The sequence below is a fragment of the Notolepis coatsorum genome (assembly GCF_963971535.1).
Source record: "Notolepis coatsorum genome assembly, chromosome: 18".
In the NCBI taxonomy this organism is placed as follows: domain Eukaryota; kingdom Metazoa; phylum Chordata; class Actinopteri; order Aulopiformes; family Paralepididae; genus Notolepis; species Notolepis coatsorum.
Window position 1 is genome coordinate 23,484,703 of NC_140182.1, and position 20,000 is coordinate 23,504,702.

The following is a 20,000-nucleotide window of genomic DNA, read 5'->3' on the forward strand; positions in this document are numbered from 1 at the left end:
TCAACGCCAGGTCAACAGAATGCCTTCTAGGCCTCACTCTATCCTCAACGCCAGGTCAACAGAATGCCTTCTAGGCCTCGCTCTATCCTCACCTCTACATTCTGACTTGGACATGTCAGCTGGAACTAGGCTACAGTCACGTAAATTATCAACATGAGCCCCAATGACTTTTAGATGCATTAAACATCAGAGAACCATTTAAAAGCCGGATCAAACGGAAGGAGGCCTTGATAAAATGTTAAACCTTTTTTCAAACCAAATAAAAACACGGTGCTCCATGCTCCCCCCCCCCCCCAAACCCCAACCCCACTGCCTTAACACCCACCCCCCACCCTCTCTTTGCCTTGCCTCTCCTGTCCTGATTGGTGAGGCACACAGACGGTCCCAAAACTGATTGGTCCAAATTGTTCCCTGACAGGGGGACATCCATGAGGATTTCTGCACTGTGTGCAGGCGCAGTGGCCAGTTGCTCATGTGTGACACGTGCTCGCGTGTGTATCACCTCGACTGCCTGGATCCACCCCTGAAAACCATTCCTAAGGGCATGTGGATTTGTCCAAAATGTCAAGATCAGGTAAAAACGCTGTGCACCCCCCCCCCTCCTCCTCCTCCTCCTCCGCTCTACCGTTTTACTGATACCGTTCTAAAACACAGAAGGTACTTACTGGCCCCCCAGACCCCTGGACAGCTACTCGTTAGGCTCTCATTGTGCAGTAGAGGTGTATAATAATGATCATTCAGAGACGCCGGTCCAGAGTAGGTTTTTTTCCAGATAAGTCATTTATTTTTTCCATGTTGTCTTTATAAGGTAAAACTGTTCTTTGTAAACCTACACATGATTCAGTATGGTTTCATGTTTGCTTGTTATGTCCCATTCATTTTGTTAGTGAAGGAATGGCATCTCACACTCATCCGACTCCATTGTTTGTTTGTCTCACCTGGAAAGGTTACCTCAGGGTTTGCGTTGGACAATACGTTTTATTTATTTTTCTGGACACATCAGTCACCTGTGTAAATCGTTGAGTGTTTTCCCCTTTCCAGATATTGAAAAAAGAAGAAGCAATTCCCTGGCCGGGAACTCTGGCTATCGTTCATTCCTACATCGCTTACAAAGAAGGTGCGTTTTTAAAGGACCACAGCAGTCTTTTCCCCATGTGGCTTCCAAGTCATTCTTACCGTCATAAAAATATATCAGAAAAAGTTATCTTCTGCCAAATCACCACTGCCATAGGCTTACATTGTATCTGAAAACTGAATCAACCCATGCTAGACTAAAACACCATGCTAACATCTGACTAAAACACCATGCTAACATCTGACTAAAACACCAAGCTAACATCTGACTAAAACACCAGGCTAACATCTGACTAAAACATGGTAACATTAAAACACCAAGCAAACATCTGAATAAAACACCATGCTAACATCAGACTAAAACACCATGCTAATATCTGAATAAAGCACCATGCTAACATCTGACTAAAACACCATGGTAACATCTGACTAAAACACCAGGCTAACATCTGAATAAAACACCAGGCTAACATCTGACTAATGCTAACATCTGACTAAAACGCCATGCTAACATCTGACTAAAACACCATGCTAACATCTGACTAAAACGCCATGCTAACATCTGACTAAAACACCATGTTAACATCTGACTAAAACACCAGGCTAACATCTGAATAAAACACCAGGCTAACATCTGAATAAAACACCAGGCTAACATCTGAATAAAACACCAGGCTAACATCTGAATAAAACACCAGGCTAACATCTGACTAAAACACCAAGCTAACATCTGACTAAAACACCAGGCTAACATCTGACTAAAACATGGTAACATTAAAACACCAAGCAAACATCTGAATAAAACACCATGCTAACATCAGACCAGGCCATGTGAGCGGATCGGAGCGTGAGCGGCGCGGGGAGCGGAGCGGGCGGTTTTGACGTGAGCGAGGAGTGGGTTTTAAAATGGGTCGGCGCGACGTCCGGAGCGAGAGTTCTCCTCCGCTCCAATCCACTCCGGGACGCTCACACAGTGGTTTAACACTGATGTAATAATATACATGTAGTACAATGCCAAAGCAACAGATGGCGATGTACAAACATGAAGGCCATTTTCAACCAATGAGAATTGAGAAGGGTGAACCTGTGATATCCTGTTCAGGCTTCACTCCTCCTCCTTCACTCACTCCTGTTAGAAAAGTATCGACGCCATTGTTGTTGTCGTTAGCTTACATGCTAACGTTAATGGCAGCGACCATAGCATTGTGGCTCGGCTAACTATCATCGCTTAATAGAGCTAGTGAATGGATAAACAACGTTATTTAACATTGCAGAATGGGTACAATTACAATGCTGCTCAATACAAACAATTGTTAAGGGGCCCAGGGGGTGTAGACTGTTGTAGTTTGAGCTCATTTACACCATGCTCCAAAAAAAATTAAAAAAAAAAGCAGAGCGATCTGGCGCGGGGAGCGGGGAGCGCTCGATTCAAGGTGAGCGGTGAGGGAGCGGAGAGCGACTTGGGGGCGGGGTCAACATGAGCGATTAGCGGAGCGGACCAAGCTTTAAAGAGCGAAGAGCGGATTTCTCGGCCGCGCCGATCCGCTCACGTGGCCTGCATCAGACTAAAACACCATGTTAACATCTGACTAAAACACCAGGCTAACATCTGAATAAAACACCAGGCTAACATCTGAATAAAACACCAGGCTAACATCTGACTAAAACACCAAGCTAACATCTGACTAAAACACCAGGCTAACATCTGACTAAAACATGGTAACATTAAAACACCAAGCAAACATCTGATTAAAACACCATGCTAATATCTGAATAAAGCACCATGCTAACATCTGACTAAAACACCATGGTAACATCTGACTAAAACACCAGGCTAATATCTGAATAAAACACCAGGCTAACATCTGACTAATGCTAACATCTGACTAAAACACCATGCTAACATCTGACTAAAACACCAGGCTAACATCTGAATAAAACACCAGGCTAACATCTGACTAATGCTAACATCTGACTAAAACGCCATGCTAACATCTGACTAAAACACCATGCTAACATCTGACTAAAACGCCATGCTAAGTTTCTGACTAAAACATCATGCTAACATCTGACTAAAACGCCATGCTAACATCTGACTAAAACACCATGTTAACATCTGACTAAAACGTCATGCTAACATCTGACTAAAACGCCATGCTAACATCTGACTAAAACGCCATGCTAACATCTGACTAAAACACCAGGCTAACATCTGAATAAAACACCAGGCTAACATCTGAATAAAACACCAGGCTAACATCTGACTAAAACACCAGGCTAACATCTGACTAAAACACCATGTTAACATCTGACTAAAACGTCATGCTAACATCTGACTAAAACGCCATGCTAACATCTGACTAAAACGCCATGCTAACATCTGACTAAAACGCCATGCTAACATCTGACTAAAACACCAGGCTAACATCTGAATAAAACACCAGGCTAACATCTGACTAAAACACCAGGCTAACATCTGAATAAAACACCAGGCTAACATCTGACTAAAACACCAGACTAACATCTGAATAAAACACCAGGCTAACATCGGACTAAAACACCAGGCTAACATCTGAATAAAACACCATGCTAACATCTGACTAAAACGCCATGCTAACATCTGACTAAAATGCCATGCTAAGTTTCTGACTAAAACATCATGCTAACATCTGACTAAAACACCATGCTAACATCTGACTAAAACGTCATGCTAACATCTGACTAAAACGCCATGCTAGCATCTGACTAAAACGCCAGGCTAACATCTGACTAAAACACCATGCTAACATCTGACTAAAACACCATGCTAACATCTGACTAAAACGCCATGCTAGCATCTGACTAAAACACCAGGCTAACATCTGACTAAAACACCAGGCTAACATCTGAATAAAACACCAGGCTAACATCTGAATAAAACACCAGGCTAACATTGGACTAAAACACCAGGCTAACATCTGAATAAAACACCATGCTAACATCTGAATAAAACACCATGCTAACATCTGAATAAAACACCAGGCTAACATTGGACTAAAACACCAGGCTAACATCTGAATAAAACACCATGCTAACATCTGAAGAAAACACCATGCTAACATCTGAAGATAATGTCATGCTAGGTTGCTAACATTTGAAGTGCATTTATTTTCCTGAAAGGTTTTAGTATTTTCCCCTGAAAAGTTGCTCTATTGTCTTAATACGGCATCTAAAACGTCCACAGATACGTATGTCGTATTATGTATGTATTATATGACAAAGCTTTGAAGAAACCAAGGAGCCTAACACATATGATGCTACCAGCAGTTTAGTCACATGGTGTCTTTCTTTAGTTATTGTGGTGTTTTAAGACACATTTTCAGATACACTGGGAGCCAATGGCAGTGGTGAATCAGCAGTAACTGTAAACAATTGTGAAAATAGAAGTGCTTTGTTTTTATATCACAACAAGAATTACTTTAGACTAGGGCTGCAACGATTAGTCGACATAATCGACGACGTCGATCATAAAAACTTGTCGACGCAGATTTTATTTTATTTTTTTATTATTTTTTTTTTTTTTTTTATGATTTTTTTTTTACGCTGCCTATCTTTGTGAAAGTGGCTTCTCAGCTCTGGTCCAGCTGAAGACAAAGCAGAGGAACAGATTGGACATTGAGCATGACCTCAGAGTTGCTTTGTCTACCATCACCCCAGACTTTGAGACTCTTGTCAGGAGCAAACAACATCCCCAGTTATCCCATTAGTTCCCTGGGATGTTAAGCTAAGAAGTCTGCTAAGAAGGATATATTATTTATTATTATTATTTTATTTCATTGTGTTTTTAGCCCTAGTTGCACTTTTGTTGCAATCCCAGTTATCCCATTAGTTCCCCCAAACTTACTGTCGGTCTGTTATGTTAAGCTAAGAAATCTGCTAAGAGCCCGGAAAAGGAGCCGCGCCCACAGGAAGCAGAGATGGAGGGTGTGACAGAAATAATCGTTAGATTAGTCGACTAATCGAAAAAATTATCGACAGATTAGTCGACTACCAAAATAATCGTTAGTTGCAGCCCTACTTTAGACCCATGTGTCAAAAAGACTGGTGGGTCCTTTTAAGTTTTCCGTGGAATATTTGATGTGTTGCTAGGAAACGGCTAAGACTACAGTTGACTTCCTGTTGCAGTGTTTGCTAATATATAACAAGGTTAGGGTGAAGAGATGTGTTTTATGATGACAAGTTTTTGCATCTTGGCCAAAAAGTGACGACCGCCGCATTGAAAGTCCTTCTGGGAGTTGGGATCTAGACATTAACAACAACTGACTACAACTGTAAGAGGAGGACGGGTCAGTGTTGTCGTAAACTACCAATCATGTAAGAAGTAGTGCTGTCTTCCAGTTGCTGGAAAACGTCTGAGAACATCATTCTTACAATTCTAGCCAACTGACAGAAAATCAAATGTAGTCCCTTCTAGAATGCTGGTTTATTTTTTTTGAAACTGTCTTATAAAATCGCATTAAGCAAATGCGTGCGCTTTGTAACTGCTCTGTTTTGTAACTGCTCTGTGTGTTTTGTAACTGCTCTGTGTTTTGTAACTGCTGTGTTTTGTAACTGCTCTGTGTGTGTTTTGTAACTGCTGTGTTTTGTAACTGCTGTGTTTTGTAACTGCTCTGTGTGTGTTTTGTAACTGCTGTGTTTTGTAACTGCTCTTACCTAGGATTTGACTTGATTCAACAACAAAGCAGTCGGAGCAATGACAAGCCGAAAACTGTCGAAATTTAATTTACCTACCTCAGTCGAAAAAAAAATCCAAACTTCAAATAACTACAATTTCGACAGTTTTCGGCTTGTCATTGCTCCGACTGCTTTGTTGTTGAATCAAGTCAAATCCTAGGTAAGCATATATTGTGCGTGTGAACGTTGACATGAAAAGAAAAAAGTAAAAAAAAAAAAAAAAAAAAGTAAAAAAAAAAAATGAATAAAAAGTATTTTTTTTAAAAAAAATTTTAATTTTTTTTTCGGTTTCTCACTTGATTCGATACTCGGTAGTACCGACGTGTTTCGGTTCGGTACCTCAAAAGTACCGAATTCGGTACCCATCCCTAGTTGTAACTGCCCTGTGTGTTTTGTACTGCTCTGTGTGTTTTGTAACTGCCCTGTGTTTTGTAATTGCTGTGTGTGTTTTGTAACTGCTCTGTGTGTGTGTTTTGTAACTGCTCTGTGTGTGTTTTGTAACTGCTCTGTGTGTGTGTTTTGTAACTTGTCCCACAGCTAAAGAGGAGGAGAAACAGAAGCTGATGAAGTGGAGCACAGAGCTGAAACTGGAACGGGAGCAACTAGAACAAAGGGTCAAACAGCTGAGCAACTCGATAACGGTGAGCTAGTCTCAGTATACCTGCTTTTAACCATGCATACCAGTAGACAAGTGGCTGAGAGTTAGGGTCTTGGTTAGGGCTGCCTGCAACTATTGATTATTTTATCGATTAATCTAAACTATTTAATTTACCCTTTTAAAAGACCCTAACCCTGTCAAAACAGCAGTCAAAGTGTATATTTTCAGCACTACGTTTGTTTACCAATGATTTGAAGTGTTATTAGTGAAATATGAGTTTAGGCCAAATTCCCTTCCCTTGGCCCTAACCTAAGGAAAATCAAAAACCCAAGTCCTTTATGCTCTCCCTTTTCGGGTAAGGCCAAGTGGGGGGGGGGAGTGGGATCGAACCTGAAGACCAACACTTCACAGAAATGCCTTGGTCATTAGGGCTGACCCCTATTAATCGATTAGTCGACTAATTGGTCGAAAGGAGCCGTAGTTGACTGGCCAACCTCTTAGTCGAATATAATAAAAAGAAATTAAAAGTTAACCAATTTTTTAATTTTTTTTGTATCATTCTTTCCAAAAGAAAAGAGGCCTAGAAGCGTGGCTGACGCTAATGGCATGCATACCAGAGGCTAACTGCCTACGAAAACAGGCACAGAGGCACTGAAAGAGGATTTCACCCATCTAATGAACACACTAGACTAGACAAATATCAAGTTCAAGTTCAAGTTCAAGTTCTTTAATAGTTGTCATACAGAAGTACAGAATACTTTCATACAAAATGCTTCTTACTGTTACGCTCCAGAGACTGTGCTAGACAAGATAGTATCAAATAACATAATAACATAATATAGCATGAATTTAGAAGAAGAAAATGCGGTCACAGTGTTCGGTATAGACATATGTACAATGTTCTGAGTTACCATATAATATACAATACACAATACTATGCAGTGTACTAATGTACAGTACTATCTAGTGCAAAGCAGAAATGGGATGAGGTACAATTTTAGGTACAATTTACAGTAAGGTGTACGAGTTGTAGTGCAATCCTTCATCCATAAATATAAAGTGTGGGGAGTGGGTGCTACAGTGTGTTTGTTTAAAGTGGGTGTGTGCTATAAGTGTGTGGAGTGGGTGCTACAGTGTGTTTGTTTAAAGTGAGTGTGTGCGTGTGGATGTGTGTGCTATGTGCGTTTGGTGGTTGTTGTTGTGTAGTGTTCATTCATTGTTCGTTTAGCAGCCTGATGGCCTGGGGATAGAAGCTTCTTCTGAGTCAAGATGTATCCATCAGTGGACCAATTGCATGCTTTTGCAGAGGACAAGAAGCCTTCAGTCGACTCCTTCAGACATTAAGCACCCCCCACAGCCCAAATGGAATGATAATTTTTTTTAATAAATATTATATATAAAGATATATAATATTTGTTTTTGTCCACCAATAGTTGACTAACGGCAAATTTTGGCCAATCCTAGTCGACCATCCAAATCCTTAGTCGGGGACAGCCCTATTGGTCATATAGTCTATCATGGTGGATGTAGGGTATGACAAAATATGCAATATCGACTTCATCATGGCAGGTGGGGAAAAGGCCAAGCTGTCAATTCTCTCCCAATCTCACACACACACACACACGCACGCGCACACATACACACACACCCACACAGCAACAGAAAACAGCAGGCTAACGTTACACCACCTAACCAGCAAATGGGGAGAAACATCAACAGCATGCTTGCCCCCCAATTTGTTGAGCTTATAGGACTAGATAGTACAATCCCTTAGATAATCAGCACTTGGTATTGAATGGGTTATGGGTAAAAGCTTCACTGGGGTCTTCAGGTGGGCACCCTCCTTCATTGGTGTTTCGTTCAATGGCAACACCTGGGGGTCCCAGGTGTGCCCCCCTCTGCTTTTACCTTTCGATGGTAATTTTGCAGCCCAGTTGGGGTCCTTTCTCTTGATCCATAGCCATCTGCTGCTTCATTCGGCAGCCTCTGACAATGTTTTGAGAGCTTGTCGGAACGCCTGTCCTCGCACTCCCATCCCCTTGAGAAGCTTGGTTGTGGACATGGCAACAAATCCTCTACACCGAGCTCAACTGGAAGCACCTGGGCACGCCAGCCGCGTTGTTCTGCCTCGGCTGCTATGTCGGAGTACTTCAGTCGTTTACGTTCATATGCTCCCATGGTACAGTTAGTTCTACAATGAATACCGACTTCTGGGAGGTTGACCACAAGACCAGGTCCGGCCTGAGGTTAGTTGTAATGATCTCAGGCGGAAAGATGAGTTTCTTGTCTAAGTCAACCTGCATTCTCCAGTCCCAGGCAGTGTCTAGGAGGGTTGCTTCTACTCTTGCAGATGGCTTTGCTGGGAGCTGTCCTGCTCTTCCAGGTAGGGCTGCACAATTAATCGGAAAAAAATGTGCGATCTCGATTCATAGACCTATGCAATCTCATTTCTAAATTATGAAAATGTTTTACATAATAATATTATTCTTATTTTTTTAACTTTTTACTTAACTTTTTTTAAATGATGACGAAAAATAAGAATCGTGTGAGAGAATCGTGATCTCAATTCTTAATCGTGATTCACATTTTAGCAATAATCGTGCAGCCCTACTTCCAGGGTGATCGGCAGTTGTCTTAGGACCTGGTTGTGTCTCCAGGTGTAGCGCCCTTGGGACAAACTGGTTTTGCAGCCGGTGAGGATGTGCCTCAGTGTTGCAGGGGTTTGGCAAAGCGCACAAGAAGGATCTTCTCCAAACCACTGGTTTAGGTTCTTGGGTGTGGGAAGAACATCATAGGTGGTTCTGATGATGAAGCTGATTTGGCTTCCTTCCATCTCCCAAAGATCCTTCCATGTGAGCTTACGATGCTCCAGGTTTTCCCAGCTAGTCCACTGGCCCTGTTTGGACTGTGAGACTGACTTTGCGCATCTGTCTGCCTCCTCTTGTTGCCGAACCTGAGCCACCACCAGCTTTCTCCTCTGGGTTGATGTTGCCTTGTGCCATGTGGGTCGACTTGTCCCAAGTCCAAACCCACCTCTTCCATGCTGCACCTGTCTTACAATGTCTCCATGCCTGAGAGCAGATTTTGCTTGCTGTATGGCCTCAGATGGGATCCATTTCCTCCCAGTTGCCAGTCTGGGAGCATCTACTCGGATCACTTCATCTTGAGACTCGGTCAGGGTCATGTTCATCCTCACTTTGGTGCATTTAAACTCCTCTATGAGGCTAGAGACAGGCAATTCCAGGGCCCTGTGTCCATACAAGCCGATGTTGCTGAGGCAACGTGGGAGGCCAAGCCACTTCTTGATGTATGAACTGACTGTCCTCGCCAGCTTCTCGACTTTGGTCATGGGGATCCGTAGACCATTAGAGGCCACATCAGGCGGGGGATCAATCCAAACTGCAGGCACCACAGTTTCAACTTTTCCACTTTCTATGCTGACAATGCCTTTGATGGTTTCTTTCCTCAGCTGATCACTCTGGTCCGAGTCTTTGAGGCTTGCGTTGTACCATCGCCCTAGGCTCTTGACTGGCAGTTCTGACACCAAAGGAATGGGTTTATCCTTGATGTGGAACCTTTGGTCCACAAGTTTTCCTTTGACAATGGATATGCTCCTGGATTTGCTGGTTTTGAACTTCATCCGTGCCCATGTAATGTTGGCATGAAGCTTTCCCAGCAGATGTTTGGTGCATGCGATGGTTGAGGTCAAGGTGGTCATGTCATCCAGGCACGAATAGGAGGTAGACGTTCTCCCACAACCCACTTGGAAGCTCGAATGACTACTTCCATTGCCATGGTGATGGCTAGTGGGGAGATGGTACATCCAGCCATTATTCCCACTTCCAAAGATTGCCATTTTGATACAGAATTGCAGATCTTGGAAGTAATTTCTCACCAGGTTTGTGATGGTATTTGAAATGTGGAAGAAGTTTAAGGCTGTCCAGATGAGAGAATGGGGGATGGATCCAAAAGCATTGGCTAGGTCCAGGAATAAAACGTGCAGGTCTCTTCCTTCCCTTTTGGCAGATTGGATTTGGTGCCATATCATGCTTGTGCCATACCAAGCATCCTGAGAAACCAGGAATGCCGGCCTTCTACACAGATGTGTCAATTAAGTTGTTTTGCTTCAGGTATGTTGTCATCCTTTTAGCAACAATGCTAAAGAAGACCTTCCCTTCAACATTCAACAGGTTGATCGGCCGGAAGTGATCGATATTTGAGGCATCCTTCTCCTTGGGGATTACCACTCCCCCTGCTCTTCGCCACGCTTTTGGGATGGTTTACTTCATCCACATCACCTTCATTTGCCTCCACAGAAAGCGTAAGATGTTTGGGGAGTTTTTATACAGCTGGTATGGAACTCCATTTGGTCCTGGAGCTGAAGCTGCCTTTGCCTTCCTCACTGGTTCCTCAACCTCCCTCCACCTCCGGGGACAGTCATCCACCCGGTGTTCTGGTTGAGGAATTTGTGGCATGTCTGGTGGTAACGCCCTCTGTTAATATCTTTTGCTGTCTGTGTGAGTTGTTTTCAGGTGGTCCTTAAACTCCCTCTTTGGAACCTTAAGTGACCCGCTCTTTTCCTTTGTGAAGAGTCCTTTCACAAATCTGAAGGGATCCTTGTAGAAGCATGTTCTCGCTCTTTCCTTCCTCTTTTGTTGAGTCCTGAGGTTTTCAGCTCTCCGTAGTCTTCCCAGGCATCCCTTCAGGTCTGTTTGCAGGAGGTCCTCCAATGAGGCTCTCTTCCATTGCTTCCTCAAGTCCCTTCTCTCTTTGACAAGGCGCTGGATTTATTGCTGCCTTCTGGACTTGGGAGGGATTGTTGGTGTTATGTCCTTCTTTCCTGTCTCTTTTGTTCCGAACCTTTCTGCTCCGTAGAAGTAGATCAGATCGCCCATTTTCTCCAGTTTCTTTTCCACTGTTCCTTTGATTCCGTCCAGGATTTTGATTTGGTTAACACTGTCGCCTGACAGCAAGAAGGTCCAGGGTTCGTTTCCCGCTTGGGGACCAGGTTTCCATGATGCCAGTTACCCAGGTGGGGTATCTCCCGGGCCTTTCTGTGTGGAGTTTGCATGTTCTCCCCGTGCTCGCACGTGTCCGTGACGAAGACGGGCAGGAGCACTTGGATGGTCCCCGGGCGTGGCTCACACCACAGCCCTCGTCTGCTCCCGGCTGCCCTTGGGGGGGGGGAAGGACGACGGGATGGGTTAAGCGCAGAGGAGTATTGCATCGGCGATCCTACAGACAATGCGTGTGTGTGTGCCGCTAACATTGAGTGTCGTTGCATGCCAAATAAAGACCTCTGCGACAGGTCCTGCATTATTATTTCGATTGTTGCCCACTCTTTCTTCCTGCCGGACTTTGGCCATTTCACATGAGGTCTGTGGCCTTGCATGTTCTTCTCCAAAGAAGGTTCCAAGTTACTTGGTTCCAAGTTCTCTGATGTTGTGCTTGAATTACTTTCAGCCACTAGGGTACTGATGCTCGGAGGACTGTGGGTTAAATCCTGCCGCTGAGCTTCACTCACCTGACTTGACCTTTCTCCCAGAAGATAATGATCAATGCGAGGTCCCGGCCTCATTTTCTTCAAGCACTTCATCCGCCCATGATGTATTCGTAGGCCTCTGATGGATGTTACCTTGGACCAGCCACAGCTACATACTTGGTGCTCCTGTCCTTCAGCTGATTATCTGGTTCATCGTCGTGTTCATTCCAGGGTCAGTTACCGGGTGGTCAGCCGATGAGTCATCTTCCGCCCCCGCTCTCGCAGACTTGGGTGTTTTTCTCTTTAGACTCTTTAGTGTTTGTAGCAATGAGGGTGGCTTTTGTGCACTTAATTAAGCGACGGAGCCTGCCATCATGGATAGCTAGTCCATGACAGCCCCGTTGGGGTCTTTCCTTCCTGTCAGCTGTCTTTCCAAGCCGTCACATGGTCTTTCCCTTGTTGTCAGGTGCACTTTCACAGCAGTCACTGGATTTCTCCAGCTTATCAGTTGAGTTTATAGGACTAGATCGTACAATCCCTTATATAATCGGCACTTGGTATTGAATGGGGTATGGGTAAAGGCTTCAAAAACACAACGGGAGAGAGTCCTATTCATTATAATTTGACTCGCCCCCTATTTGCAGACACATGGCCAAGAAACATGAAACTTTATAAGTTCAGTGTAGCCACTACAGCTAAGCTCACATAATGTTGGTATCTATCTACTTGTCTGACTCTGGAGAAGACGGTAAGCACAGTTCCCATAATGTTGGTTTGTTGCTTTTAACTAAAATGTTAAATTGACACACCTAGTTGTAGTTTTCGTGTACATTTTTGTTAACTATAAACAGCCTTGGTTACAAGGCTTCCATTGTGCTTTTTAAAGCCCAAATCCACGATACCGATCTTCTGCCAATATATGGGTGCACCCCTACTCTAAGTATAGATTGATGGGTTAATCCTCTCAAACATAATGTCCAGCGTTCTCATTATGTCCAACCCTACTTTTCTCTCCTTAGAAATGTATGGAGACCAAAAACACGATCCTGGCTCGTCAGAAAGACATGCAGGTTTCCCTGGAGAAGGTCAAGCACCTGATCCGTCTCATCCAGGCCTTCAACTTCAACCAAGCACTGATGGCGGCTGAGTGTCCAGCTGCCGAGGAGGGCATCGCCAGGGTCAACACCGCCGAGGAGGGCATCACCAGGGTCAAGAGCACCGGGGAGGGCATCGCCAAGTTCAACACCGCCGAGGATGGCATCACCAGGGTCAACACCGCAGAGGAGGACATCTCCAGGATCAAGAGCCCCGGGGAGGGCATCGCCAAGTTCAACACCGCCGAGGAGGGCATCTCCAGGGTCAAGAGCACCGGGGAGGGCATCTCCAGGGTCAACACCGCTGAGCAGGGCATCTCCAGGATCAAGAGCACCGGGGAGGCCATCTCCAGGGTCAAAAACACCGGGGAGGGCATCTCCAGGGTCAACACCACCGAGCAGGGCATCTCCAGGATCAAGAACACCGGGGAGGGCATCTCCAGGGTCAACACCGCCGAGCAGGGCATCTCCAGGGTCAACACCACCGGGGAGGCCATCTCCAGGGTCAACACCGCCGAGCAGGGCATCTCCAGGGTCAAGAGCACCGGGGAGGGCATCTCCAGGGTCAACACCGCCGAGCAGGGCATCTCCAGGATCAAGAGCACCGGGGAGGGCATCTCCAGGGTCAACACCGCCGAGCAGGGCATCTCCAGGATCAAGAGCACCGGAGAGGCCATCTCCAGGGTCAACACCGCCGAGCAGGGCATCTCCAGGATCAAGAGCACCGGAGAGGCCATCTCCAGGGTCAACACCGCCGAGCAGGGCATCTCCAGGATCAAGAGCACCGGAGAGGCCATCTCCAGGGTCAACACCGCCGAGCAGGGCATCTCCAGGATCAAGAGCATCGGGGAGGGCATCTCCAGGGTCAACACCGCCGAGCAGGGCATCTCCAGGATCAAGAACACCGGGGAGGGCATCACCAGGGTCAACACCGCCGAGGAGGGCATCTCCAGGGTCAAGAACACCGGGGAGGGCATCTCCAGGGTCAAGAACACCGGGGAGGGCATCTCCAGGGTCAAGAACACCGGGGAGGGCATCTCCAGGGTCAAGAACACCGGGGAGGGCATCTCCAGGGTCAAGAGCACTGGGGAAGCCATCTCCAGGGTCAAGAGCGCCGAGTGTCCAGGCGCCACTGCCGGGGAGGGCATCTCCAGGGTCAACATCGCCGAGGAGGGCATCACCAGGGTCAAGAGCGTCGGCGTCTCCATGGAAACAGCTGTGGACGTGGTGGCGGTCGTCCCTGAAACCGGCGCAGAGGCTCCATCGGAGTCTGTGGAGAAGGACATGGTCGCAGCGCAGAGCGGCAGCAATGGCATCAACAACACCATCAACACCATCAACACCACCGCCACAGAGGGCAGGGAAAAGGAGGAGGAGAAGGAAGCCGGTGGCGGGAGTGCCCAGACGGGAGTGGGGGAGATCCGTCCTGAGGTACAGTCTGTGTCAGAGGACAGCACTGTGCAAGTGGCAGCAGCAGCAACAACAGCAACAACAGCAGCAACAGCAGCAACAACAACAACAGCAACAGCAGCAAACAGCAGTGAGGAACCTGCGGTCGGGGTCCAGGCGGAAGTCGTGTCCCAGGCGGAGGTCGTGTCCCAAGCGGAGGTAGTGTCCCAAGCGGAGGTAGTGTCCCAGGCAGAGGTAGTGTCCCAGGCGGAGGTCATGACCCAGGCGGAGGTCATGACCCAGGTGGGGACTGAAACCGCTGTGGTGGCAAACGCTGAGGACTGTTCATCTTCTTCTTCTACAGCTGTGGCCAATGGCACCTCCGAGCAGGCCTGTCCTGACAGCACCACCACCACGGGAAGCTGTACTGACGCCACTACTACAAACAGAGCCTCCACTAACAGTATAGAGGAGACATCAGAGAAGAAACCAGAAGAGATCTCAAACAGTGATGGTGGCAGCAGCAACAACAACAACAAAACCTCAGAAACTTCCCAGCATGCTTTGCCAGCTCTTGTCAACAGTTTGGACGATAAAAAATAACGCTACGTCTCTCAGAGTCGTGGGTATCGAAACATATATTTAAAGAAAAGAGGGGGGAAAAAGACGTTTTGCTTGCACCTTAAGGTGCCCTGAAGTTGCCAATCTGTATAAATGTTCTTTGTTTGCATTGTATTGTCAAGACTGTGTCAACGGTAGATCTACAGCCCCAAGTCAGATCGCTCCTTGGTCAGTTGTAGGCTATTAAACCCAGAGACATGGGTGAAAAGGGTGGCTTATGTACCAGTGTCATGCCAACTAGTGGTAGGGGGAAAAAACAAACGTAGTGGTAATTGGTAAAAGGGAGATAATATAACATCACACCAGTGTGTGCCTGCAACAGTCTCACAGGGCTGGTCTGAACGCTGCCCTCCACTCCTGGGAGGAAGCAGCTTAGTGATGATGTCATCAGACAACTCCCCCTCCACTCCTGGGAGGAAGCAGCTTAGTGATGATGTCATCAGACAGCGCCGCTAAACACATTTTCTCTCCAGCATTCACCAGGAAAACATCCAAAAACCAAAACCTTGGCCGAAATAGACGAGGAAATGCCAGGTCTCTTGTCTTAAAAAGAAAAAAGAAAGAAAAAAAAAACAGCGTCAGTATTTATGTCATGCAGTGGAAACATTGAGGTGTTTTTAAGCTTCACTGAACAACAACAAAAAAGGATCCAGATAGGAAAAAAATGCTCTCCTCCTCCTCTCATCTTAACCCTTTTCATACAGATTATAATGTGACCAATATATAACCATGGACCCATTTGCACAACACCTCAGGCATAAGAAGAGAAATGTTAAGCAACATCTTAGTGCTTTAAAAACATTTAAAAAAAGACAAAAAAAAAACTAAAAGTCAAGTGAGGTGAAACAGTGAAGGACCGGCTTGGCAGGGGCCTTGGAGCGGAACACCCAGGTTTATGCCGACAAAAGTTGTCTTCACATCGGAGTGGAGTCTAGACCACGCGTGGTAGCCGTAAAAAAGAAAAAAGAAAAAAAAAGTTAAACATGTTCTAAGTGGTGTCGGTCAAGTGTAGTGATTGAGTTTCATTTGTGAGTCAAGTGTGTCAACTGTGAGCACTAAATGTGAAAATTGCAATATTGCAATGTCAACACACACAATATCTATATCTGGAGTGTGTTTCTTTTTTATAGGAAAAGATATTCAGGTCTTCCTAGTCTTCAAAAATAAGTGCTTTTTCTGTTTCAAAAACAGTCATTTGTGATGAAGTACGTTTGAACTGGCATTGTTAATACAAAGAAATCCTCTTTTTGAAGCGGTGATCTTTGCATTATGTACATTTTATGTTGAATTCTGAACTGCCAAAATGCTATTGTATCCAAATATAGCAGGGACAAGTCCACTTACTGTATTGAAAGATGAAGTCATTGACATGGAATATATTATGCCATTTTTTGGAAATTGGCAAATCCCCAGACAATAAGTAGGAGTGCTTATTTAACAATAACAAAACAAAAAACGAAGTCTTTTTTTTCTCTTCTTTTTTTTTGACATTGGAGAGTTTGTTTTATGAACCTGCTCTTCTGGAGGGGTTTGTTTTATGAACCTGCTCCTCTGGAGGGGTTTGTTTTATGAATCTGCTCTTCTGAAGAGTTTGTTTTATGAACCTGCTCTTCTGGAGGGGTTTGTTTTATGAACCTGCTCTTCTGAAGGGTTTGTTTTATGAACCTGATCTTCTGAAGGGTTTGTTTTATGAACCTGCTCTTCTGGGGGGGTTGTTTTATGAACCTGCTCTTCTGGAGGGGTTTGTTTTATGAACCTGCTCTTCTGGAGGGGTTTTCTGAGGAGAAATACCACAAATCCTGAGATTAAAAGCACAAGCTAGCTGCATAAGAAATAAGTGCTGAAGAGCTTTTTTTTGTATGTTACATATGGAACAAAAACCAGAGTATGCATCTCTTTGTTGTGGTGTGATTGATCCCCCGACTTGCCAATATTTTTGTATGACTAATGTTTATCTCTTGTTAAGTGTGTGTACTTTCAGGAGGAACGCTCTGGCTTCTCTCTTTAGTCTCGGAAAACACGCTTGCAAGACGAAAGGTATTCGTTACCTTACGAGTGGATTTGTAATTCTCTCTTGTACTTTATTTAAATTTTTTTGGAACACTTCATAGACATCTGCGCTATAATGTCGTATCAAAATGTAAAACATGTTTTTTGGTACATTGTGTCAGGCGTTTTTGTCCCTTGTTGTTTTTGTTTTGTTTTCGATTGTGACTTTGTGTACGACTTGCTACTCATCGGGGTCGGTCCGTTCACGAAACCTGTGATCTGTTTAAGAGTGCCTCGGGTTGGAATTCAAACTTGGATTTAGTTTATTTTTTTATATTTAAATTTTTTTTACGTTTGTTACGTACTATTTTGCTTCATCGTTTCAATATACAATTCACTCCTCTTGACTTTTTAAACATTTATTTCTGCCACAAAATATATATTAAAATGCATTTGTCGAAGTCCTCAACCCTATCACATTGAAAAGGAAATGCTCAATATATATTAGTGTAAAATTCGAATTGGATAAAAATGGAGCAGTTCAGTCCAAATGAAACCAGGGGTTGAATAGAAACTAAAGAATTCGAATTTTATACCTTCAAATGTTTCTCAAATTTTCTTTTACGCTTTTATAGAATATTTTGCATGGATCTGAGACTAAATTAATTGATAAATGCATTTAGACATATTTTTGTGCGCAGAAGGTCGAGCGGGTGAAATGTTGTGAGTGACTGATAATATTGTGCACTAATATTTGGCTCCTTGCATATCATGTTCACTTTAATTTCCGACTAAATCGACATATCGTAGGACAGCATTTTGTTTCGCTGACACGACATGTGTAAACTCACCTTACGTTCTCAGCACTTCAGCACAGAGTTCCAGAACCCTCCGTTTTCCATGGGTTTCTGTATGATCTCCTTTTTTTCATAGAATATTTTGTTACATGATAAATGTTGTACATGTTATGTTTTTTCATAATTGATTACTTTAGCCATGTTGAAATGTAAAAAAAAAAAGAAAAAAAATATTGGAAAAAAAGGACTGTTTAATCCCAAGATGCAATTAACAGAAATGGCAAATGACGTGTCTTGAAAATCGAGTCGGTTTCATGCAATGTTTCTTCTTGTTTTTCTTTTTTGTTTTGGGGGGGGGGGGGGGGGGGGGTTAAAAGTGTCACACATCTCTCATGGATATAAATGTCTTCGCTGAACATTAACAACTTCATCTTTTACTCCCGATTTCCAACGCTCTCTCGCTCCTTGTTCCTCGGATTTAGAACAAAGTATTGCTACGGTCCCTTCGCCTGGGATGTTATTTTTTCTTTTATATAATTTTCTTTTAGCAAAATAGAAAAGCCTGAACTTGTGTTACAGAGCTACTGGACATTTCCCTTCGTTAGGCCCCCAGTGCCTTTTCTTCCAACAGCATAGAAATATTTTGTCTATTGACTTGCACTGTGACTTGTATGACACACACACACACACACACCTCCCTCTGGCTTGCAGTGCGGTCCTTCCCTGCAGAGCAACAGAATCCCACGCTATAACGTGACAGATCTGATCTATTGTGCACATCTCCCTTCACTTAGGGCTGAAAGCAGGCGACACACAGGTTGAGATGCATATCAACATCATTTGACTGGATAGTTAATTTAAAAAAAAATTTGCACCTGCCTTATTTTCTTTCTGGCTTATTTGTTTCTTGTTTTTTTTTTAGTTTTTTTATGTGTTTGAGTTGTTTTTGATTGCTGTATATATTTAGAAAGCGGTGGTTGACGTCTCAAGTGGGCTTGTGTCCTCGGGGGTTCCGGTGTGGTCAGGATGGTTGTTGGGGGTTCCGGTGTGGTCAGGATGGTTGTTGGGGGTCCCTGTGTGGTCAGGATGGTTGTTGGGGGTTCCGGTGTGGTCAGGATCGTTGTTGGGTGTTCCGGTGTGGTCAGGATGGTTGTCGTCGGGGGTCCCTGTGTGGTCAGGATGGTTGTTGGGGGTTCCGGTGTCGTCAGGATGGTTGTTGGGGGTTCCGGTGTGGTCAGGATGGTTGTCGTCGGGGGTCCCTGTGTGGTCAGGATGGTTGTTGGGGGTTCCGGTGTCGTCAGGATGGTTGTTGGGGGTTCCGGTGTCTTCAGGATGGTTGTTGGGGGTTCCGGTGTCTTCAGGATGGTTGTCGTCGGGGGTCCCTGTGTGGTCAGGATGGTTGTTGGGGGTTCCGGTGTCGTCAGGATGGTTGTTGGGGGTTCCGGTGTCGTCAGGATGGTTGTTGGGGGTTCCGGTGTTGTCAGGATGGTCGTCGAACGGGCCGTTCGCTTTGTGAGGCACTTTCTTTGGTTTATCCAGTATTACTTTCTACACTCTCCTCCAAAAGAAGGGTTTGTGAACGACGTGAATTTGACCTGGAATACACTGACCTCGTCATTCTGAGGGTCTAGAGAGGAATCATAGTTTAGTCCACACACACACACACACACACACACAATGCCAGTAGATTCTAGATTTAATAGTTTTTTCCTTTGACATGGTCATCATTCCCTCTGTTGTTTGTTTGTTTCTGGAGATGTTTTGAAATCAGGTTTTGAAATCATGAATCTAGCCGTAGCCTGTGTGCATTTGAAATAACAAACAAAAAACATGCACCTAATTTGGTAGAACTCCACCCCCCTCGTGTCCAATGAGTCCTGCAGACTGCATGCCTTCTTATGCAAAGTTTTTATACGATTATAAAAATAATTATTAATATGAATATACTTTGATTTGATTTTCTACATTTTTTTATGTGGAAGTCTACTCACTTGAGTTTTTACATCCAGGCGATGACGATGCAGACCCTTTCACTACCACACTACAGACGGTTAACCCTTTCACTACCACACTACAGAGGGTTAACCCTTTCACTACCACACTATAGACGGTTAACCACAGACGGTTTTACCACTGAATTCCAGTGTATCTGAAAATGTGTCCTAAACGCCACAATAACTGAAGGAAGTCACCACATCTGACTAGAATACCACGTTTAACATCTTATGCATCACTAGTTTTCT

The 20,000-nt window shown here is 44.5% G+C and overlaps 1 protein-coding gene across 1 annotated transcript in view; it reads left to right on the forward strand.

Moving 5' to 3' along the window:
• phf21ab (PHD finger protein 21Ab) overlaps window positions 1-15,844 on the forward strand; it is a 77,441-nt gene extending 61,597 nt beyond the window's left edge. Inside the window, exons 15-18 of the mRNA XM_084335106.1 lie at window positions 419-574; window positions 1,042-1,117; window positions 6,325-6,428; window positions 12,887-15,844. Of these exons, the coding sequence (XP_084191232.1) occupies window positions 419-574; window positions 1,042-1,117; window positions 6,325-6,428; window positions 12,887-14,953 (2,403 nt within the window). The 3' untranslated portion in view covers window positions 14,954-15,844. The remainder of the gene's footprint in view (window positions 1-418; window positions 575-1,041; window positions 1,118-6,324; window positions 6,429-12,886) is intronic.
• Window positions 15,845-20,000: the final 4,156 nt, after the last annotated feature.